At 25.8% G+C, this 26,411-nt stretch overlaps 1 protein-coding gene across 4 annotated transcripts in view; it reads left to right on the forward strand.

The window, feature by feature from the left end:
• The window catches only part of LOC129611020 (potassium voltage-gated channel subfamily H member 8), a 179,354-nt gene that overhangs the window by 118,147 nt on the left and 34,796 nt on the right, over positions 1-26,411 (forward strand). For 3 of the 4 annotated variants that reach the window (XM_055523923.1, XM_055523925.1, XM_055523924.1), the window contains 5 exons: positions 4,248-4,367; positions 6,095-6,232; positions 9,631-9,842; positions 10,975-11,203; positions 14,094-14,257. In XM_055523923.1, coding sequence (XP_055379898.1) covers positions 4,248-4,367; positions 6,095-6,232; positions 9,631-9,842; positions 10,975-11,203; positions 14,094-14,257 — 863 coding nt within the window. The remainder of the gene's footprint in view (positions 1-4,247; positions 4,368-6,094; positions 6,233-9,630; positions 9,843-10,974; positions 11,204-14,093; positions 14,258-26,411) is intronic. The other variant, XM_055523926.1, reaches the window with a different exon arrangement.

Genomic DNA, 26,411 nt, shown 5'->3' on the forward strand with positions numbered 1-26,411 from the left:
TTTTATTGAATGCATCTATTGCTCATCCTAAATGTAGGCAATTTTTGAAATATTTTTGTATATAATATAGCGGACACCTAAACTGTTTTTAAAAGCACAATTTTGATATTTTGTTGAAGGGAAAAGTGCTACACTACAAACCACATTCGTGTGACACAACTTTATTATTAATTGTGCCTGCGGATATTGATATTTCGCTCACTCTTAAATCGATTTTTATAAATATTTATTGTTGACTAATCACAATTACTCAAATTTGATTCAATATTGTAAAAAAATTACATTCTCTAATGTCAAATATATTTTTAAACCCGTATATTTGTGTGAGGTAAAACTGAAGCGCCATATTTTTCGCCTTTCATTTCAAAATTTCTTCAAAAAAACCTTCAGTTTTCAAACATTGTAACACAAGTTTTCATATAAAAATTTGACATGAAAATTCCCTTTTAAATTTTAGTTTTAAATTGAAAATTATCAGTTTAAAATTTCATTCTTAAAATTTTTTCAAACATGTTTTGTTGAATGAAACAAAAGAAAAAAGCAAAATGTCATTGCACCTGTTATATAACTTTTAATGTCAAATTAATTTTTACTTCACTGCTTCAATACAATATTTTTTTCATTATACATATGTATATATATACATACATATACGTATATATATATATACATATGTATATATACACAATGAAAATCGCATAAATTTTCGTTAAGAAAATTTTTTCTTCCTTATACGCATATTTTATCACAATAAGTGTATACATAACAAGCATCTTGACTTTTTGTAGGCAGGCAAACAATTGAAAATTTTTAACGTGTGAATTTTTAAAATTTTTTTACGGATTTTTCTTTTATAATGAAAATATTCAAAGAATCATGAAAAATTCCTTTGAAATGTTTTTTTTATCATTGAGTACAATCTCATAACACTAATATTGTTGTGATATGAGATTGCGCCTCCCAGGAGACCGCATATTTATGTGGTATTGAAAATATGAAAAAAATTCTTCTCTTACGTTATACGTATATGTAAAAATTCAAGGCTAAAAAAAACATTCCACGAAATTTCTTAAACGCGAATTTAAAAAGTTGATTTAGTAAATATTTTCACAATAAAATTGAATTTAAAATAACCTTTGAAATTACTAAAACATTTTTTTTATAACATTTCGCTCAAACACTGACAGATTTCAAAAGATAATGTCAACAAAAAAAAAATTTGTAATAAAAGTTTTTCAGTATAATATTAATAAAAAAATTATGATTGATTGATTGATTGATTGACTGATTGATAGTAAATTATCAGATTATTTAAAAAATTAATATTTAAAATAAAAAAACAAAGTCATAGTCAAATATTGACGTTTTTTACAAATATTTTAGGACAAAAATTGTCAATTGTTCTCCTAAAAACAAATGATAGAATATTAACATTAATTAAGCGTGAACTTTATTGTGCTAGAGTAATAGTTTCCATTGAAAGTCTATTATCATACTTTCAAAGCACGAGCTCCAGCATTTACCCATGTAAAAAAATTTAAAACTTTGAATTCAAAAATATGTTGAATATCATACAAAAGAGACGCTAATGCATATCTCATCTTATCCCAACAATAACTTCTCTTGGAAAAGTATGACATAATTTCCATAGAAAAATTTTCGAATCCTAAAACAACAGAGCCTTTTCACTGGAGGAAAATTTTCACTAATACAAAAATGAATATTGTAAATTCATATATTGTATTATATACTTATATAATGTAATTTTCCATTTAGGAGAATTATTCGGTATTGCGATCTTATTTTTTTCTAAGATATTCAAAATTTACTCACTTTGTTTCTGAAAGTGAGACGTTCAGTCGATTAATCAGAGTCAGAGTAATCTTATTGGAAAAATGAGATTGGAAATATCCATTAGAAAAACCAAGAATTCTGGTTTGAAAGTGAATAAAAACTGAGTAAAAGAGCAAGACACACGATTAGTCTTTAAGTTCATATACCTAAGCTTCAAATACACATACCTTACCATCCATTAAAAAAGTTTAATTTTACTGCAAACCAACGTTAAACTACTTTAAAATTGTTGAGCAATACATTATAACACGTTCTTTTATACACAAATAAAAATCAATTGAAATTTTGTAAAGTTATACTGTCTTATAGTTTACAACCCCGCACCTCTGCTATTTAAATCTAATATTCATTAACTGCAATTGAAATTTTTGCACGTATCGCTCTAAACTTTTCACTTGCCTTTATTATATAAAAATATTCTTGAAAAATTATTAATAATTCATCATTTACATATTTACCAACACTCTATTTGCCTGTCATGATCTTTATGTTAGCAAATATTACTATGTTGCTAAAATAATAATCCCCTTCAGTCCACAGTTCAGTATTCAGTTTATTCGTTTATAATCTGTATATAAATCCTTTACATAAGATTTACTTTGTAATATCCTTTTCACTGAAATTGAAATATACGAGTGCATTACTTTCCTGTTAATAATTTTATTTTTTTTTTTCAAAAGGAAAAGCATATTTACTTAAGTTGCATACAGTTGCAGTTAGTATAAAAAATATTATACACTTTAAAAACTAAACATTTTAGCAATGTATGAGATAAAAAAAAATCCAAAATTTTTAAAACAAAATTGCAAACTTCTTTAGTATAGTTTTTGAAACTCTAAAGAAATTCATCACATATTCGTGGTTTTGAACTTATTATAAACTCTTAAGTGATTTAAAAACTTTGTTACTAAAGTGAAAATAAATATAAAGTATATACATTGCATTTTATTTTTTACATCATGGTATGTCGTTCATGAGGATATTACCAAAACATTTGTATTATATGCTATACAATATGTTATCTTTTTTGACTAGACAGTAGTATTGAATAAGAGTTCTAGTAAATATCAAGAATAAGAAAGGATATTGTTGCGTTATTACAAGTATAGCATTTGAGTGATTTATGTGCTGCAAGTAATTTTTGTACAATTTATAATCATTATATTTCTACTGTCCAGTATTTTATGATACACATCATTTTTTGAGGGTAATTTAAGATTTAAGGGATAAACTTATTAATTGTTATAAAGTGTATCTTTTTTTTTAAATCTAACCATGTATACATTTTATAAGTTCGTGACCATTACGACAGAATATAATATTATACCCTTGTGTGCATGTAAAACTTATTTACAAACTTTAACCTTTAAGTTGTTAAATTTATATCGTAAAATAATTGCTTACATACCTTAAATACGGACAATAAATATGTAACTAGTTTTGAAAAATATTATTGGAATTTTTAATAACAAATCGTTTAACTAAGTGTGCTATTAGAATACTTCGAATTTTAATGGTCTACTTTTGTATATTATATTTAAAACAAATAAATAATGCCGTAAGTAGATTTTTGCTATTTGCTGCTGTAAAAGTATAAATTTTTTCTTTCAATGCTCTTTGCTTCAATTCGAGATTTGAATTTCTCGAATTCTTATGTTTGCATACAGTGGTCGTGTTTTTAAAATTAATTCAACATTGCTTCAACAAGTTTTGCTCAGGCGTAACCTCCGAGACTTGAGATCGATAGAATTATGAAATGTTTGTAGTAATGTTCATACATTATGAAAGGAATAAGCCTGTGAATCTAAAATTTTGCATATTTTTAAGATTAATTTTGCAAATTAATCTTAATTCCTAGAATTGTGGTAATGATATTATTAAGGCTGCTTATAAGTTAATGAACTTTATATCTGCTTTTACTTTTTAACTTTGCGAAACGTTCTGTGCAGGTCACTAAACTATGCATTTTTAATGCAATTTTTAATTCTAATCCTTGATTTGACTACAAATTTAATATCCTCTTTCCATTTATAACAAAATCATAAAAAATCTAAATATTCAAAATAATATTTTGAATATTAATTGTAAATAATAAGCACTTTTTAAATTTAATTGAAATTTTAAACACATTTTATATTAATCAAAGCAGTACATTTTTTTAACTTAGTAGTATTAGGTATAATTTTCAAAAATTATAATTAAAAACTAAATTTTATTCTCTGTTATAAATACGATTTGAAAATTTTAACATTTTTGGAAATTGCAACACAATAATTATAATTTCCAGTGCGAAATCTTAACGTTGAACTACAACATTTATCTCATAGCTCTTACAACAAGGATATTAATGCAAATTACGTAATTAATGATTTTCTTTATCAAATTCTTTTCAGGATGTTCCTGTCATTTTTTGTATGGCCCAGAAACAAAAGAAGAACACAAACAACAAATAGAAAAAAGTCTAATAAATAAATTGGAACTTAAATTGGAAGTTATTTTTTATAAAAAAGATGGTAAGTAAAAAAAAAAAACAAATTATTCTGTAAAATTCCAATGATAACATACAACACATTACATAATGAAAATTATTGTGAAAATTTAGTGAAAATATCTTCAAATCAGGAACAATTTTTTTTTTTTAAATACTTAAATAAGAAAAAATTGTTTTAGCAATAAAAGAAAAAAGTGTAACCCTGGGAAAAATATTTTTCCCTCTTTCTTTTTTGGATAATTACTTTCATTATCACTATTTATTTTTATGTTCTTGTAAAACGATAATACACAATTTATTACAAATACGTTTATTCAAACATACCTATGTTATTCCCCAAACTATAAAATCAGGATGTTGGCGACAAAATAGGAATTACAATAAGATCATCACATATCCTTTTCTTCCATTTCCATTTTCCGTTTGGTATTTTGTTTTCTTTATACTAAAATTTTACTTCTCCTTAAGGATATTTTTTGTACCCATACATATATACGTATGTACCCAACAGTATTTGAAATGGAAAAAATTTTCTAAAACACATTATAAAATCGTCCTATAGAAAAATGTGTAAACATACACATATACACAGGAATGCTAAAAATATTTTGTGATTTTAAAATTTTTGCAATAATCATAATCACAGAGAGAAGAAAAAACAGGTGTTTGAACTTTTAAGTCATTAAAAAAGGTTCTTATGATTATAAAGTGTTATTACTATAATCAAATCAGCTATTAAGGATTCAGATAGGGATTCAACATCAAAGCAAATTGGAATAAAATAACATAAAATTTCAATAAATATTTATATGGACATTATAATAAATAAAATTAATTCTACCCACCGAATGGCATTTAATTATTGAATAAAATGTCATTTTCTAAAATTAAGTTTTAAAATTACACATTAAAAGAATCTAGTGGGATTACCGAATCAACTCATTTAGAGCTGTCATTTAAATTTATTCAATGTCGTACAATATTTTCCCAAATTATGTTGCTCTTAACAAGTTATGCTAAATACAGCTTAAATATATCAAGAGTTTTGTGTAGTTAAATTATAATTGATGTTATTCCGGTACATAGTTCATAGAGCTTCAATTTGGTATATGGGTCATTACGCTACCTGATCAGGTTTGGGAGATATTGAGAGAAATATTTTACAGTACTCTATTTTTCTTAATAAGTACTGCTTTTTCTTTAATAACTTAGAAAAATGTAGACTCCTCACTTATCAGATTATCACTCCTCGAAATTCGTAAATTTTATCTCACCCTAAATATATGCAATAATTTAAAACATATTGTTATATGAATGCACGCTATTTTTTAAAATGTAATAGATAACTTCAAAAAGCAGTATTTTCAATAGCTCGAGAGAAAAGTGTTACTTCACAAACCATTGATTTGACCTCACTTTATTTATATACAAATCTATTTTAAGAAAAATTGAAAATAGCCCCCCTCAATTATCAAAAGGTCTCCAACTACAAATCGAAATTCATTAATCATTTGAGTCCGAATATTTTCAGTATGTACTCATGTGTTTATTAACAAAAAAAAATTCACATATAAAATATACACTCATAACAAAAAAAAATTTATATAATCTGACAAATATTTTTTATACTCGTGTGTATACAAAAAAAATATCAATTTATTTTTTAATTTTTCACTTTTATGCCTTTTTCTAATTTTTTCTTTTTTTTTCTGATTTGTTTTTTCTTTTTGTTTCTATAATAACAAACAGGGCGACCATTTTGGTGTCTATTCGATATAGTTCCAATAAAAAATGAGAAACGAGATGTTGTATTATTTCTCGCTTCTCATAAGGACATTACAGAGCAAAAAATGTCTGAGATGTCAGTTTCTGATGAATGTGATAGCGGTAAGTATATATATTTATATATTATTATATACGTAAATGTATAACTGAGCTGTTTAACTACAAATTCACATACCTATTAATATAATATACAAACTTACATACACGTACCCAATTAATGTACATCAAAATATGTCGTCTTTTAGCCAATAACCGTATATATTTCCTTCCTTATTTTATAAGTATATGTTTCTAAAAAAACAAAAAATACAAAAACGTAAAAAATATTGTGTTATACTTTATCAATAATTTACGTTTTTTTAACATTATAATGTTACTACATTATTAAATGTGTGTATGTGTGTGTCTTTTGTAATTTTCCCAATTTATTTATAAATGTTCCTTGAAAATTGAATAAATTTCTTCGTATATTATTACAATCTTCTTGGAAATATACATAAGAATATTATATGAGATTGAAAAAATGAGTTTATCATGACCAAAACGAAAAAAATTTTTATGAAATTTAACTTGTGTAATACACGCGACAAAACATTCAATTTCATCATCCCACATACTGACCTTAGAAATAATGTAATTCCACTGGACTAATAATCAAATTGAAGTTTATTACAAAGGCCTCATTTGATTTTGACTCAAAGGCCTTGTTTTGAAATGAGTTTTAGAAGCTATCGTAATCTGGAAAAAACGACGAATGAAATACAGAATGAAGGTTGTAATTTAAAAATTGTAGCTTTTATAAGGAGTAAAAGCTATTATTTCAACACTATCTAAGGTGATAGATCAATTTTGTTAATATTGATGAAATAATTGCTTAAATTATGAACAACATTCGATATTTTTTTTACGATAGTAACTTTTACTTATAGCTGCCGAATTAATAGAAATTATATTAATAATTTTTAACAAAAAAACAATATTACGAGGGTCACTATTTATATTTCGGGTCTAGCAATAAAAAACAAACATTTATCATTGGAAATGGTTTTATTGTTTTTCAAAATATTCCCCATGAAGATCAATACACTTTTGCAATGGAAGTGTCAGATATGCACCTGGCAGCACTAGTATTGCCAGGACCCGAAATATAAATAGTAACCGTCGTATTTTTATTAATCCTGCATTAATTAAAAAACAATCTTGTATTATATTTTGTGTGGGTATATCAGTTTTATTTTTCATTTATCTTTAAAGCGTAGGCGAATTGTATAAAATAAGAACCAAATGAAATATAAAATTATTTAAATTATTACGAAAGCATAGCTTTAGCTATAAATAAAACCAACTTGCTTTTGGTTTGAGCAAAATATAGTTTCGTACAAAACTTTTAATATATCCGAGCCATTATGCCTACAAATAAATTTTGTATGTTTATAACTTTTCTTAGTGATCATTGATAAATAATAAATAAATTGTTCATTAACAAAAATTTTATGTACGTTCCTTAAATATTGATCTACATTTTGTATAATATCAAATTAATGTTAAAATGTGTATGTAAAGTATGTAATATTAAACATGTCAAAATTTTTATAGGAAAATTTTCTAATATCCTTTTCAAAATTCTCATTTACTATCATTTATTTATACATACGCATTAATTATATTTATATAAAATTATTTAATATATTCGAGGAGTCAAAGGAAAATAAAATTAATTTTTGTACACTGACCAGAAAATATTCTGGAATACATTCTAGCCCATATATGATGGCCTATTTTTATTTTTTTTTACTGTAATTCAATGAATAAAAATGTTCTCGTAAAATAACTTTCTAACTGCTATACATAGCTACACGTTTATTAAAATTCCAAACTAAATATTATGAATTTTAAACCATCAACCTTGTATATATGACGTATCTTTATACATAATACATATCAAATAATGAACATACATATATACATTTATGATAATAACAAAAATTCTACTGATCTTCCTTTTCCTTTTCAAAGGAATTATTTGGAATTTTATTTATATAAATTTTTTTTTTATTGAATTGTGGTGACTTGTTAAAAAAAATTATTTCTGCTGAATGGTCAATTATATGAAAAATATGAAGATTCCTATAAGATGTGAGGAATTTTTATATATAAAAAACAAATAAAAAAAAAAAAATAAAAATACCCAAGTGTATTGGACAAAATTAAAGAATTTTCTAAATCTATTTCGTATTAGGCTAATGAAAAAATGAAAGAATATATTAAAAATATCTAGTTAAAAAGAAAAAGGTTCCTTAAATACCTATGTATATTTTCTATTGAAAAATATACTTAAATACTTGGAAAGCGTAGGATTATTTAAAACTTTTTTAATTTTTATTTTAAATGAATGTTAAAAAAATAAAACCAACTGTTCTCATATCGTTTTAACTTTGAAACTTCAGCAAAATTTTGTTAATTTAAAGAATAGTATAATTTTTATAATTTATAATTTGCACTCTGAAATTTCTGAAATATTTGGCACTTTATTAATTTTACTTCCAACAGTACTTCCTTTAATCAAAAAGCAGTAATAATAATTAGTGCAAAAGAAGAGCTTGTATAACATAACATACATAAATGTATGCATGTCATGATGTGCTTCAACAGGATAATAATCCTCCAATGAATATCATATTCAAACACATATAAATCTGCAATTTTTAAGGATAGAATTTTTTTTTTTTCATATAAATAAACTTCAAGTGAAATCTCTTAAAATTACAAAAAATTTGAGAAATTTTCGGCTAACACTGAAAAAATAACAATAAAATAAAAATTACTTCCAATTTCCTTTTTCCAATCAGATTGTAAAAGATTTATGGGTTTTAATGTAATTTTACTGGTAGCCATAAGGTTATTATTGCACAAGAACATGGTCAAATATTTTGTTTAGCATTACACTAGAAACTCTAACTTCCATCAGATTAGAATTTGTTTTAAAATTTCTTATTGATTTTTTCAATTATTTTTAATCTAGAATTTGCGTTGTATGGTTCATTTTGTGATTTGTGTTGTGTGATCTTGGGTATGAAAGAACCTTCCCTAATATTTTTGTATAAGCATCATTCTTGTAAATTCTGTTCACTCTTAATAATTAAAACCAATCTTTGAACGTATTTTCCCAATTTTGTACCTATATACATAGAATATTTTCCATTTATTACAAAGGAAAAAATTCTAATCCGACCGCCCGAAACATCGCACAAAATATTTTATGTTTGTATGTATGTATAGTACCTTATTAAATTTTCAAACATTGCAAGCTTTAAATTGAACTTACCATAAATAACAATTTCTACTTACTTCAAATGTTATTCTGTTTGTTGTCCCCTCTCCTAAAAAAAAGGGGTCTAAAACAAAACAAAAAAAAAAATAATAATACTTTAATTTGTTTTTACCGCTTTTTCACACAAATGTTACGCCAAATCAATTGATATGATTTATTATTGCAAAAGTTTTTGCACTTACAGCCGCCTTATTAGGAGCACGTTTTCGTGGTACAGATGCTGGTATATTAGGTCCACCAACTGATGATTCAGATGGTGGCAATGGATTACAAGTTCCGCCTGGCTGTAATATGGGAAGAAGGCGTTCACGTGCTGTGCTTTATCAATTGTCCGGTCATTATAAACCAGAAAAAGTTAAAACAAAATTAAAATTAGGCAATGTAAGTATAATTTAAGTGTGGTAAGAATAAAATATATAATTTAAATGCACATATTTAACAAAGGTTTTCATATAACAATAAAGTTAAGTCGAAATGTTTAAATTAAAAAAAAAGCTCTAGTAACTACTTGAGAAGAAAATTAAAGCCCAGTGGCTATTAAAGAGCAAACTATTTTGCAAAAATTTTTATTTATTATTTCCATTTTGCTTTCAAGTCAGCCAATCCAAAAAAAAAATCAACTAAACTAGCATCTTTAAAGAATCCAATCAAAATTATTTGTATAATTTTAATTGTGTTCAATACAAATCATTAATTAATATTAAAAATTTCACAAATATTAAAATTCAATTAGAACAGTATTCAAATCGTATCTAAATGTTAAAAGTGAAATCAAAAAGGTGAAAAAAGATCTTAAAGATTTTCAGGAATCTGAAATTTTTGTTTTGTTTCATCCCGTACAAATTTTTACACGAAAAGTAAACCCGATGATAATTTGCTCACATTTTATATTCAGAAAACAGGGACAGTAAGAAAATTAATTTAATCGACACTACGAAACCTCTTAAATAAAATTCAAATCAAAAAGGTAAAATTTATTGCCATAGCTTTTGCTTCTTTTTTAAATAAACATCCTTGTTTTGAGATTTAACTGAAGGAAATTCATAATTTTTGAAAATTATTTTACATTTTAGAAAAATCAGAACCAATTATCGTTAAGGCTTATCAAATTCTCAAATAAAGTAGATTATTGGTGTTTTGGCTACTTTGATGTGAATTCCTATATCATTCCAATTTGCTCTTAATTAATTGGAAAAATTAAGAACAATTAATCAGTTAATGCAATAAAAATAATATTGAAAAATCCCAACCCCAATTAAAAGCATTCAAAGCATTCTGTTTTTGAATTTTATTAAAAACTTTTCGATTTTTCTTTAATGTATTTGAATTAAAATTAAATATTGGAATAAATGTTTTCTTTTTTTTCTATTTTTTTACAATTTCATTTTTTAACAATGGCGGCAACTTTCATAAATTTGCATTGCAATATAAAATGAAACATAATATGGACGACAAAAAAAAATATTTTTGTTTTGTTTTTCCATCACGGAAAACCTCAATTAATGTTCAACAGAATTTATTACATTCAACTGAGGCACCATTTCCTGAATATAAAACACAATCAATAAAAAAATCTAGATTTATTCTATCACACTATGGTGTATTTAAAACCTGTTGGGATTGGATAATATTAGTTGCTACGTTTTATGTAGCTATCATTGTACCATTTAATGCGGCATTTGTTAAATCGGATCGCCAAACCATGATACCAGATGTGATCGTTGAAGCGCTTTTTATTGTAGGTAAGTTTAAAATTATTTAATTAAATAAATTATGTATTCATATATATATGTGTGTTGGAGATTTATTGAAAGGATACTGAATAATTAAATAATAAAATAAAATTGGTATTATTCATTTATTAATAAATTTTATTGCGAAATCAAAACAGAAAAAAAAAGGATATTTATGAGGATTGAATTGAATAAGACTTGTTATACCAGTCTTGCTATTCAATTATATAAATAAAAATAAGTATGTAGTTTACTGTATCAGCTCTGTTATTCCTTACACAAACTACAATTGTGTTAATGATTTACAAAATCTCGACTATAATTTCTTTAAGAGTTTTTTTGCTAACATATGATTTAGGAAGCCATAGGGATTCTATGGTAAGAACTTAAAAAATCTTGACTTCTTTGGAGAAAATGAAGATGCTAGAATAGATCTTAGTGATCCTCGATAAATCAATAAAATGTTTTTATTCTGATGTTTAATTTAGAGTTTTTAAATCCATAATTAAGAATTATTGTTGCAAAAAAATACAAATCGACCCATAGGATCTTTTGTGATTTGCAATCCAATTACACGAGCACTATTTCTAGATCCCATTTATGTAATATTAATTAGACGCTGTTTATAAACTGTGACATTTTTCAACAGACATCCAATAAAAAAATTAAAATAACACAGTACAATTCATATGTACAAACACTCACCAAATGGGTTACTGAAAGAATAGTATTTTGAGCATACTTTTTTTGATCTAACTTTACTTTATGTACAAGAAATTTTAACATACACTCATGATTAATGCCGATTAACAAAATCACAACTCAACACACGTTAAACAATTCCAACTATCAACACTTAAATATTATACTTATGTAAAAACAAAGCTAAATAAAAAAATCAAATCACTATAGTTATTTGCACAGAAAGGTTCACATTTTAGATTCCAAAAATGTATGTGTATCTGGTACCCGTTTCTTATACCATCAAAAATTTAGATGACAAAATAATAATCCCACCCTCCATCCCCCCGCCCCTTTTAAATTATAAATTTAATCAAAATGACACCAATTAAGATAATTAATTTTCATTATTGTGTCTTTATATTTTTGTTTTGTCTTATGTTTTTTCTGTTAACGACCTTCAAAGCTATATAAGGATTGCAAAAAAAAAAAAAATCAATGGTGGATAACTGTATGTTCACAAAAAAAAAATAAAGGGCAGCTACATAATCACTTCATATAGAAATAATTTCGACAAAATCATGATATTTTATGGTTTCTCTCTGTATAAAAAGAAAAAAACAAGAAAAAGAACACATAGAATAGCCATTGTAAGGACCAACTTTCTCTAAAATTCTGTTTTTTTTCTCTCCTTTTTGCGTAGATAGTTTTTTCTTCCTTTACGTTGTACGTTGTAGAAGAAGAAGATCCAAAGTATAATAATGTCACAAGTTTTTATTTAATTAACTTCATTAGAACTGAACAATGAAAATGCAGATGATAACTTAGTTGTTGTACTTCTATACATGTGTACAATATTTGATGGAATACCTACACATATAGATAATATAGTACATACATTTCGTTATAAATATCGTACTTGTGTGGCATAAATACATACATAACAGTGCTACACGAAAATATGATTTTATTTTTAGGAGCACAAATCGCAGTTACATAAAAATTTCTTTTAGTATAACAAAAACAGGAATGAATCATAAATGAAATTAAAACAACATTAAGAAATTTAAGGAAGAGTTGATTTGTATTGCTTTTAAATTTGTTTTCATTTTGAAAAATTGGAAAAAACCAGTTAAAAATTAAAGTCGGTTTTGGAAAATTTTGATAAATTAATTTTAATATTCTTTTTTGAAATTAATTCATCCTTTATTTTTGCTGAAAATTTGTTTCTGTTTCTTAAATCTCTTCATACACATATAAATTAGACTCAAACTGATTTTTAAAAATTTTATGGATCAGGAGTTTTAAAAAACTCTTTACAATTTTACATAAATTTTTTATAGGTATTCGACAATATTAGTACCATGTAGTAGTATAATAAACCCATGAAGAATTAAAAGAATTAATTCTGTGAAGGGTTACCATTGTCACTTGATTAAATCCTTTAAAACAGTTTAAAAATTTGAAGCGAAGTAATTGAGTTGTAAAATGGACCAAATTTTATTCAGCGAAAATTTGCTTTGCAAACGTAAAAATTTTTTTGAAAAAATAAAAAATATTTTATTAAAATTTAATTTTACAATTTTCTTTGTATCCTTAATTTAAATTCGCAAGTGCTGCATAATTTAAAAATTCTAGTGCTTTTAATATCAAGCTGCTGCAAGAGTCAAATTTTAAAGCAAATTCTTTTATGCCGAACATAGTTATATCTAAAAATTCTAATTAAAAAAATTCATTATTGACATTTACAATTTTCAAAGCGTTTACGAAGAAACTTAAAACTGTGTTTTTACTTAAGTCTCAACTTCTATTAGTCGAACAAGTACCCGAAGTAGCAACGAATGTTTGGAAATTTTAACAACTTGCTAAATTCAAAGTTGTCTAGATATAGAAGACATTTGTTCCCATAAAATATTTCTATTTCAGCTTAAAATATATATATATGTTCAATTTGTAATTTTTTAATTTTATCGAAATAAATCAAAAAATAATTGCCATATCTTAGTAAGTTGTCACATCCACTGATAGAAGCATCTTTAAAATGGTCTGGAGCACCGTCTCATGAGATTATTTTTTGCTTTTTTCATGCTAGAGCATCTTCTAATTGATAATAAATTAATAAATTTTAAATTAGTAATATAATAAATCAATAACTTTAAATAATAACATAGTAAATTTTTAAATTTATATTAATTAAATATTATTTTATTAATTTCAGATATCTTATTAAATTTTCGTACAACTTTTGTATCTCGTAAAGGTGAAGTAGTATCAGATGCTAAAATGATTTGCCTTAATTATTTACGTGGATGGTTTGTAGTTGATATATTAGCGGCATTGCCATTTGATCACCTGTATGCATCAGATTTATATAGTGGTGAAGTAAGTTACATTTAAATTTATTACAATATTCAATAAATTAATAATTTTATGTAATGTATAACTAATAATGTATAATATCTCATCATTACTTAAATTGCAAATTTATTTTAATTGCATTGATTGTATTAGCTATAGTACACATAATATGTAGATATGTGTTTAGAATGAAACTGGATTCCTTGTTTTTTTTTCACTACCTTAATTGTTATTATTTTAATAAAAACCACACGATAGTTAAAACCACAGGAACAACAAGAATGTTGTTCAATTTTTAATTAGATACCAAAATGCATGCGAATATTATTTAAATATTTGCAAAGTTAAAATATTTTATAATTTAATAGGGAAAATTTCATAATTTGCATAAAACTATGTAATAGGAATATACAGGATCCTTGTATGTATATATAACCATTTGAAATCCAAAAATAAGTATATTAAGTAGATACTAGAACTCACTATGAGTAATATGAATTGAAATTTGAATACCATACCCCGACCATTATGTTTCGATGCTTAAATAGCTCAACTTTAAAAATCTAAAGTGGTCTCTTGGTCTTATAAGCCCAATTCGTACTTCTTATTATCTTTTGTTCACAAGGCTTTTTCTAACCTTACCTTTTTCGCTTTAATACTTAATTTCTTAAACGAGCGAATAATGATAATAATAAGGATTAAGCTACCAAATTTTGTTTCTAAACTTATAGAAGTTACGATATACATTTTTCTACTAAAAAAATAAAAGCAAAAAACAATAATTAATAACATTTATACAACATTAATTTCATTGGTCATTGTCGGCTTCGTTTATACATTCTACAAATATAGTCTTTTAGACCGGAAAATTTATTAAAAAAATATTCTTGTTTACTTTATTTAATTAAAAATCGATATGGGGTAAAGCATATATCACTTAATTCATTTCAAACATTAAAATTCCTTTTTCTAATTAAAATCTCAAAAAAACTTTCTATATCACCCTGTTCTTTAATCCTTACAACTACAAACAATAATTATCGTTGCAACAAATTTGCATAAAACTTTATCGATTTTATAATTATATCGATTGCACCTTTTGTATTTTGTAAGCTTTTAAACTATACCAACTTTATATACATAGTATTTATACACAAACCTTTGAAGGACTAAAAAAATTATCTAGGATCACAAAGTAATTTGAATAATTTTAATCGTATATATACTTTTTATAACACAGATTATTGTTACATTAACGTTCTTACAAAGAATCTGAAAAATAAAATTTTTTATCCCCTTTTTCTCCCATTCAATTAAGTGATTATTTTTATATTCTTCGTCTCACCCCATCCTCAATACATTAGAAGAGTACCCTTTAGATTTTCCTTTCTTTAATAATAAAGCTACCTACATTTATACATATATTTATTCATACAAAATATTAAAAGTGGAAAATATTATAGTGTGAAAAAATTGAAATTATAGTCAAGGTTTTTTTTTTCAAGATTAAAAAGTGATCCTTGACAAAGATCAAGAATATAGGCCATGAAATTTATTTTAAGTTTTCATTGTTTGTGTTACATTTATTCGTAAATTTGACTAAATTGTAAACCTCCGCTCTATCATAAAAATCTGGGTGTATTTTGCTGAATTAAAGCAATATATTAAGGTATTTAATTTCAAGCATTTAGATTTTCGTTTCTGTTATGCGAAATTTGAGTAAAAGTTCTTTATAACACTTCAAAATTATCGTTATAATCTGATACAAATTTAGATGTCTAAAAATTTTCAGTTTTGGCCATTTTCGTATAGATTCCAACAAAACAAAGTTGTCAATACGTCTACCTGACTTTATCAGGATTGAATGAGGTTCGTTTCAGCAGTAGATTTAATTAAATTAATGTTGAATAATATTCATTAGTCTTAAATTCTTCGATATTTGCCTTCACAACTATGGCCCTCATTTGAAGTTTAAATTATAGTTTCTTTTTCAAAGAAGTATTGTTGTTAAATAACAGCACCTATTAGAGATGTTTGATCTTTAAACGATTGGAATATTGAACGACCATAACTTTTATATCATATCAGTGCATTGTATTTTCTTTGTACCTTTTCGGGTCACGCGCCCGAATGTTTGAAGTGGACAAAAACTTGAGAATATTTAAACATATTACTTTGGCAACAAATACCTTTACTAATATTTTAATACCTTTCCATTCAATAAGTGGCCACATTTAATTTCTCATTTAACTATAATTATATTTTTGTTATTGTTTCACCGTACCTTAAAATTTTATTCTTTAGAAAAGTTTAAGTTCTTTTTTTTTTTTTTGCTAAAATTATGTCAAAAACATCTGTACCCAATCCCAAAATTTCTTATCATGAAAATATTATACATCCAAAAATTATGTACAAAAGTTGTAGATATCGTTAACATAAGATTTTGTATTTAATAATTTTTTTATCAAAATAACGTGTTAGCTTTCTCCCCCTACATATTCTCCATAGTTATCTCCATTATATTTTCTTTATCTTCATTTCTATTTTTTACCATCTTTACCATATTTCTTGCTTTCTCCCCATGATTTTCTTTGTTTCTCTTAATTTAATTTTTGTAAAGTCGAAAAAAGTGTTAAAGTATTCTGCTTTGAAATGCTGGGGTATATTGTTAAAACTTAATTTTATCTTGAAATTCTCATTTTACTCAGGACAATTTTTATCTTTTAAAACAATTGTCTGAGAAAGTGTGAATTATATAAAAGGAAAACTTTAAAGTTAAGTATATAGGTATTTAATAGCTGTGAAATTATAATAATAATAAAATAATGTTATTTAAAAACTTTTTAATATGAGATCAGTTTAAGAGTTACAAAAAGTAAAAGAATAAAGTTGTGACAAAACATTGGTTTGTAAAGTAGCACTTTTCCTTTCAATTGAAAATACTGCTTGCAAACTACAATATAATAATATTGTTCAAACTACTTTCATTTATAAACCAAAATGTTTCAAAATTACATACATTTAGGATGAGTCGAGAAAAATATTTGAAAAAGGCGTCAAAATAATACTCGAATTACAGGGATAATTGCATGATTTAAGAAAAATAATTATTTTTTTATGGCATGGCATATACCGTGCTGCAGTTTTGATGATATAAGGTGAAAAATTCAAATTTTATAAATTTCGGGTAGAGGCAGAAAAAAATTTTCTTCTAACGAAACAAACTGTTTATATCTAAAAATTGCTTAAATTTCAGACCACTACAGCTTATTGTCTAAAAGAAAAACAATATAAAAAATTTGAAAAAGCGCTTTTTAGATAATGGTTAATTTTAACGGCCATTGTGTTCTTTAAAGTTCCCTTGTATTGTACGCCGTAGAAAAACCAGCCACTATTTTTTTGCGTTTGCAGAATTTCAAAAATGCTTATGGTTTATTTAGTTACAAACGATAATCAAAAATGATATTTTTAAGTCTTTTTGGGGCTCTAACTTTTGGGAGTGGGGAAATAGGTAAAAAGTTCTTTTTATGGAAATAATTTTCTAGTAAAGATATGTGTGTATATAATCATGATTTTAACTGTCTATTCTCAAGTGTATAGAACTTTTGCAAACCTGTCTACGGACGGAGAAAATGAAACAAATAAGCACTTTAAAAAAAATGTTTGGAAAAATGCTAAAAAGAAATTTCACATTTCTAATAACTTGAAAAAATAAATAAAAAAACAAGATAAACTTAAAGTTGTTCAAGAAATTTTTTGGTATTTTTATATAAAAATTTATTAAATTTAATTGGCGCTATTAAAGTTAAAGTAGACTGCTTAAAATTAAAGCTCTCACCGCTATATTTTTAGTAACTGAAATGAATATTGCTTCAAATACTTTTTATATTCTTAAGAACTTTCTTAAATTCTTAATTTTTATATTTACATTGCAAGACATTTTTAAGGTTTGTTCAGCGTTAAGAAAAAATTTAAAGCATGAAAACGTTTACAACACTTAAAATGATTTTGTTATATTTGAGCGTTTTTGCTGGATAAATCTTTCTAAATTGACTTAATGATTTTAGCATAAAATTATCTGAATTTATCAACTGTGAAAAGCCTATCGAAGAATAAAACCAATTGTGCAGTTGTATAGAAATTACAACTTGAAGCTATTACTTTTAGAATTTAAAATGCTTTGAAATTCTGCTTTAAGCGTGTCATGTTAATATTTTATTAAATTTAGTTACCAGTCCTTCAAAATAGTTATTTCTGCACTATTGTACACGGCCTTTAAACTAGTTTTAAATTTAAAATCTTAAAAAATGTTCACTTCTACACCATTTAATACTTATTTAGTAGTTATGTTTTTATTGAAAAATTTTATATTTGAATTCTTATAAGTTAAAAATGTTCTAGCGATATAAATATCATTGTACTACTTAAATTTAAACAGCCATAACAACTGATAAGTTCAAAGTTTAATTTGAATAAAGGTTTCAATTATACCATCTACCACTTTCAATTATAAAAATTAAATTAATTTAAAAAATTTTCGAAAAACTTCATTCTTTCAAATGAATTTCAACATTTAAAATTTATTTGAAAATTTTGTTTTTTAATTAAAAACTCAAATAATTAAATATGTTTGTATGTGTATAATATACATAGGTGCATATTTTCCGTACATGTACATACTCTTATTGTACAGTACTTAAAAGAGAACGTTTCAGAATTTTGTGTAATAATATGTACTTGTATATTGTATGCCATATAGTTACTGTTAAATTCTTCGTCCAATAAATTTCATTCTGAATTCAAAAAATATGTTGTAAAGAAGAAATTTCCTTCTTTTTTTAATTAATTATCACTATATTTGTATACTCACTCAAATATCATTTCCGTGTCCCTTGTTCTCAATTAAAAAAACATAATATGTATAGGAGATGGAATTTTTACACAGTTGTATTATAAAACGAGAAAAAAAATAGAGTTGACCTTGTCAATTCTGTGATACCCGTACGAATTTGTTATCCTATGTGCGAATAACTAATGTGCCATAACTAACTATGGGGCAGACTATGCCTTTAAGTTGCCGTATTACCATATTAATTTATGCAAAATTTCAGTACTATGTGTTATTCAAAATACTGGTTGTGCCAAACTACTATTGATGTTGTATGTCAGCTACCAGAAAGAGCCAAGAAATTTTAGCGAATTTTATCAAGCACATCGGCCCTACTAATATATTCACTTGTGTGAAATCTCAATATCACAGCTTTTATAGTTTTTGAGATATAGTCAAATAACTTTTGTAGTTGTATGGCAGGTACCAGAAGGAGCCAAGTAATTTCAACGACTTTTATGAGACACATTGGCCCTACTAATATATTCGTTTGTGTGAAATTTCAATACCATAGCTTTAATAGTTTCTGAAATATAGTCAAATAACTTTTGAAGTTGTATGGCAGGTACCAGAAGGAGCCAAGTAATTTCAACGACTTTTATGTGACACATTGGCCCTATTAATATATTCGTTTGTATGAAATTTCAATACCATAGCTTTAATAGTTTCTGAAATATAGCCAAATAATTTTTGAAGTTGTATGGCAGGTACCAGAAGGAGCCAAGTAATTTCAACGACTTTTATATGGCATATTGGCCCTACTAATATATTCGTTTGTGTGAAATTTCAATACCATAACTTTTATAGTTTCTGAGATATAGCCAAATAAATTTTGAAGTTGTATGGCAGCTACCCGAACCGGTACCCCAATCATGTCCAATTTAAATAGGGTTCTGGCACTTACTACAATAAATCATTTGTGAAAATTTGGTGAACTTAGCTCAATTAGTTTTTGAGTTATCGTTGGGACGGACGGACGGACGGACAGACAAAGCTAAATCAACTCAGAATTTGACGCTGATCAAAAACATACACTTGAGTCTATATCTAACACCATTATTTCTTAGCGTTACAAACGGTAAGGCAAATTTAGTATACCCTTCGAACATACGTTCGTACGGGTATAATAATGTTGTTTTTCGACATACAAGCAAGTATAAAATTCTATGATTATGTTGTAGAGTATGCAAGCATTTTATTGTGTAGGTACTTACATTTATTTTAACGTATCTAATATTTTTTGTTCAATGAATAACATAAGGATGGAATGTAAAGTTAGTTCAGGTGTATTTTGAGGTAATCACATGGAAAATGAAGTTTATAATAATGAAGTCAATGTAGCAAAGCTCATCCAAATTATATGTTAGTTGTAAAAGCAATCCAATTTAATCCTAAAATTGTAAATTAACAGATTTATCAGATAAAATATATTTTTTTATGAACCATATTTCTCCATACAAATTCTTCACACTTTAAATTATAGTGATTTCTTCACTGATTTTATTATACCCGTACGAACGTATGTTCGAAGGGTATACTAAATTTGCCTTACCGTTTGTAACGCTAAGAAATAACGGTGTTAGATATAGACTCAAGTGTATGTTTTTGATCAGCGTCAAATTCTGAGTTGATTTAGCTTTGTCTGTCCGTCCGTCCGTCCGTCCGTCCCAACGATAACTCAAAAACTAATTGAGCTAAGTTCACCAAATTTTCACAAATGATTTATTGTAGTAAGTGCCAGAACCCTATTTAAATTGGACGTGATCGGGGTACCGGTTCGGGTAGCTGCCATACAACTTCAAAATTTATTTGGCTATATCTCAGAAACTATAAAAGTTGTGATATTGAAATTTCACACAAACGAATATATTAATAGGGCCAATGTGTCTCATAAAAGTCGTTGAAATTACTTGGCTCCTTCTGGTACCTGCCATACAACTTCAAAAGTTATTTGGCTATATCTCAGAAACTATAAAAGCTGTGATATTGAGATTTTACACAAGTGAATATATTAGTAAGGCCGATGTGCTTGATAAAATTCGCTAAAATTTCTTGGCTCTTTCTGGTAGCTGCCATACAACTTCAATAGTAGTTTGGCACAACCGGAATTTGGAAAAACACATAGTATTGAAATTTTGCATAAATTAATATGGTAATACGGCAACTTTAAGTCATAGTCTGCCCCATAGTTAGTTATGGCACATTAGTTATTCGCACATAGGATAACAAATTCGTACGGGTATCACAGAGTTAACAAGGTCAACTTTATTTTTTTTCTCGTTGCATAATATTTTTACTTAATTTTGTATTAAGTACGTTTTGGTTTTTGTGCCGCTTGAAACACTTAATATAAGATAATACAATCTCACGATGCATGTAAAATAAGTGTTTGAACTGGAATAAGAAATTTATAACTCCAGTCAAATATAAATGAGTGTGTATGTATTACAAACAAATATGTTAAACACATACACAAATAGCAAATAGCCTTATATTTTAAATAATAAAGAAATTTTACTGTTTCAATTATCTGAGTATAACTTTTCAGACCCATCGTATAAACTGATGAATTTTATTTACTTTTTTACTATAGGTCGTAAATTTTTTTATTTGAAAATAAATTTTTATTTCACATTATTTAGGTTATCAGAATTTTTAACATTCTTAAAATTAAATACAATTTAAAAATTTCTAACTTGAGTCAACATAAATTTTCCTTAAAATGTGAAACGCTGTTTTAATCTTATGTCTTTATTATATGCTTTAAATTACATTTTTATTGTTTAATATGGCTATACAATTGTATATAATCAACTTTAAAAGTGATAATTCAAAAATATTACGAAGAGTACCGAAGTAGTATATAAGTACTTTCATTTAGTTTGAATCCGCCACTATACATACACAAAAGCTATATAGCCAAAAGTAATTGTGTGGTAAAATTTAAAACGAGGAGAAAATGGTGCAGAAAATTATTTTTTTTTTAGTGTCACATGTACATGTAGATTTTTAAATCAATTCAATCGCAGTATTGTCATTTCTCTTCTCCAAGAAAGACCGTAATAATCTTTCGGTCGAAAGATTCGAAAAAATCTGTTAAAGAGCAGACTGATTAAAAATAATTTCAATAAAGTTCATATAAGTCTAATCGATGTGGCATAGAATTAACGTTAAAAATATTTCTCGATTTACAATAAACACGAGAGCCTACACAACAATGAGTGCTCATTTAAATGAACAACAAAATCATGTTCTTTCTATAAGCAATTTGGTTTTCTAAAACCCCTGTAACTATGTTATTTTCCTGAATATTAGAACTATAGTCTGCGATATATTTATTGTTAATTGGGTACCAACCAATTTATTTCGATATTACAAAATATTTTCCTATTTTTCTACACAAAGTAGCTTACATTAATTAATTATATAATTCTCAAACAATAACTTTTATTATAAGTAAAATAATATTATAAATTGAAATTGAATAAAAGTCTACTGAATAAATCTACTTGTATTTCAACATGGCAAACATCCTTCTTTTATTCCCACAATTTAATGTTGCATTATAGAGAAAGTTAATTGAGTGACTAATAATGAAATTTAATACTTAAAGAATGTAATAATAGAAGCAAAATAACAATTATCATTATTTTTTCCAAAATATAAATTTTAAATTTACTCATTCCTGTAATTAGTATAAATGTGCTAATATTGTACTAATAGTCTGCCCTAATGAAGGCAATAAACATTTAAATAATTAGACAAAATGAATAAGACATCGCGTGTTCAATTGACCTCTTATTTGCATAGAATTTATAAAATAGAATTTATAAAATCTTTGCTTCTTCAGGATATGAGATAACTTTGAATAAATGATTTTTTTAATAAATATTTGGATTAGCGCGAATACATAGTAAAAAATCTTACAGAAAATCTTATCGAAAATGTTACAGAATATTATAAAAATGTCTGTTAAATACTTCTTACTCAAATATCAAGTTTCAAGTAATTCATTCCGTAAATATGGTGAAATATGTAAAATCGACCCGCAGATCAGTTTTCGAGCCCTGATCTTTCCAAAAACTTTATATGTTTTAATACGAAGAATTTAAATATTAAATTTCAATGAAATCGGTTGATTATTTCTCTTTTTATACGCAAAAATGTATATTTAGCCCGTAGTAAACGTCTAGTTGCTGACACCTGATTTCTTTCAAAAGTAAGGAGGTTTCGCTTACGGTTGAGCGGAGCTTATATATGAAATTTCAAGTATATCGATTGAATATTTTCTTCAAAGTGGTGAAAAATGTAAAACAGGCCGCTAAAATGTGCAGTTCCCGAGGCCTATATATTCCAAAAGTTGATCAATCCGTGCCATGGTCGAAATAAACTTACATATAGACGGACAGACCAACTGACCGACAGACAGGTTGCTAAAAATAGTTTATTTACACTTCCCTAGCATGGAGAAATGCGTTCCCATCGAAAAGTCGATATGCAAAATTTGTTGCCATCACATAACCTACCTATTGTATACACAATAGGTAGGTCGGTAGGTAATATACGTTCGGTCGGTAATTTTTTCTTCTCCCATAATGGGAACAAAAATCTTATTCGTTTTCTCTTAAGCCCAATAGAATACGAACTCAAATTATTTAGAATGTCATCAGTTTGCAGTAGAGTGATTAAAACTTCATAATCATTATATTTTTCTTAATGCATAATCTAAAGGAAATACATAATACTAACCGTATTGAAATTTTAATAAAATTATGGGTTAGCCATTTAAAATTTGTTATATGTATAACAAAACTGTTATACATATAAATATCAGGGAAAAATTTTCTTACAGATTTGTTTCGAACTGAAAGGAAGCTGATAAACTTCAGTTGAGATTCGGTATTCCCAAAAATATAATATATAAATACTCGTATTTGTCGCTTGAGAAAGCTATGATTTCTACTTGCCGATTTCATTCCAAGGGTTTATTAATTCATTGCCTTGGCAAGAATAGCTCAAACATAAATAATTTATAAGAAAACCCCTCTAATGAAGCACATATTTCATTCTGCAGCCTGCAACCCATAAAATCTTTATTTTTGCAGTACATTGACGTATTGCTACTGATTGTGACAATTAATTATATTTAGACTTTTAATTTTGTTTACAAAGTAATGAAACAATTCAATGTGCTCCTTTAAAAATTCAATATTAACGTCTTTAGTTAATCAATATATTAAGTAGTACTTGTAATTAACAGATTTTACAACACATACTTATGAAAAATATAGGGCAATACAAACAGGAATTTCATATAACTGTATAATCTTGAATTCGTAACAATGTTTAAGCAAAAAAAGAAAACCTTAATACTTGTCAAAGAAATTTCATAGAAATTTATTAATAAATATATAGGCACTTAATATTCCATATTATTTCATATATTAATAAAATTTTGATTAAGGATACTTCTAAGAATAACGATTAATTTCTTATATGAATTGATTTTTGTCTTACATCATACGTTAATGTGCGCTCGTTATCTCACATAGTAACAAAAAAATTTTTTAAATACAGGGTGGTAAAGCATACATTTTTTATTATATTTTACATTGTTGTTGCTGCGTATTTTTTGTTTTTTGTGACTTCCACATTACTTTCAAGTTTAAGTTTGTTATTGTAGCACTGTGTTTTGTTAACAAATTGGTCTATATGCAAACATTGAACCATGAAAACCCACGAGTATTCAAAAAAACACTGTGTTCACAAAATGTAATAAAATGTAAGATAATTTTCTAAATACTGCAATATTCATAATATCCTTGAGATCAGTCGACAATAGCATCCATTCTGTGAATTCTAATGTTCTTTTTGAATTTCGTATTGAACTCATGCGAATGACAACGAACGGACGAGCTATTTGAATAACTTAAATAGTTTAATATTTTGTGAACAGCCAGGATTTGCCTCAACTGATAAATTCCTTCTATAAGTAAGATTTTATTTGTGTACTACAAGTCCAAGTTTTAACTAAAATACCATAAAATTTGTTCGTTATCCGGGCTGTGACAAATATATATAATATTTCGGAGCTTATTCTAGGGAACAAATTACTCAGTGATAGTGATACTTACACCAAAAGTTTGATTTTATTATTATTAACCCATACATATAAATTTTTACGATAAAATATCGTTTTATATCTCAGGATAATTTCCAATGCCTCTCAGTTAAATAACAATAATTATTTTTATTGTTTTCAGGACATATCAATACCATCGATTGTTTTTATTTATATTTTTAATTAAGATAATGTCAAAAAAAATATTTTACTTCTAGAAACTATGTTTGTTTTTAGATGCCCCACAAATTAAATTTTTATTCAAATCAAACGATCTTTGAATTAATGCGTGCCCCTTTTTATAAATTAAACATTTAAAAACTGACAACCGTCTTTTGTATTTTATTAACAACATATTGTATATATTATACGAAAACGGTATAAAAAAATATAATCTGTTTTCAAATTCCACATACCTGGTTGTTTTCCATTAAGTTAAAAGACAAAATTCATATTTAATTCAAAATGAAACCTTTTAATTTAATCTTTAAAATAAAAAATGTCAATCAGTTTAATTTTAAAATTTTTTTCTTGAGAAATTTATATTATTTTTAATATTTTTTTGAATTCTCAAAGGTAGTCATGTCGATACTCATTTTTGCCTGTCCCCGTTCTTAATCTTGTGAAATACTTAATATAAATTATTTGTTTTTAAGAGCCTTAATTCTTCAAATTCAAAGTCACTGTCAAAAATAAAGAAAAAAAGGTCGCTCTTATTCCAAAAACCTAAAAATAATAGAATATGTACATTTATACATACATACATATGTGTATTCCTTAGAAAATTTTGAATAATATTTAGATTATCATTGTGATTTCCACAAAATTACCCACCCTATATCTCACATATAAATATACCAGTTTTCCATGAAACGAACATATACAACAATAACCAATATACAAATTATAACTTCTACGTATACGTATCAACGTAAAACATACATACATATATATTTGTACATACTACATGTATTCTATAATTTGGATGAGAATGAAAATCTAGAAATCTATTTACATAAATTATTACCAGATTTTCATAAGATAATTATAATGGAAGTATAACAGTTTTATTTTTGTCTTAATATCCTGTTTAATATCAAAATGTTTTCCCTGAATATACTCATACACATATTGTATAATATTTACATTTTATATATTTATATTCACCT

This window comes from Condylostylus longicornis, unplaced genomic scaffold (assembly GCF_029603195.1).
Source record: "Condylostylus longicornis isolate FDR11 unplaced genomic scaffold, ASM2960319v2 ptg000048l, whole genome shotgun sequence".
Classification (NCBI taxonomy): Eukaryota; Metazoa; Arthropoda; class Insecta; order Diptera; family Dolichopodidae; genus Condylostylus; species Condylostylus longicornis.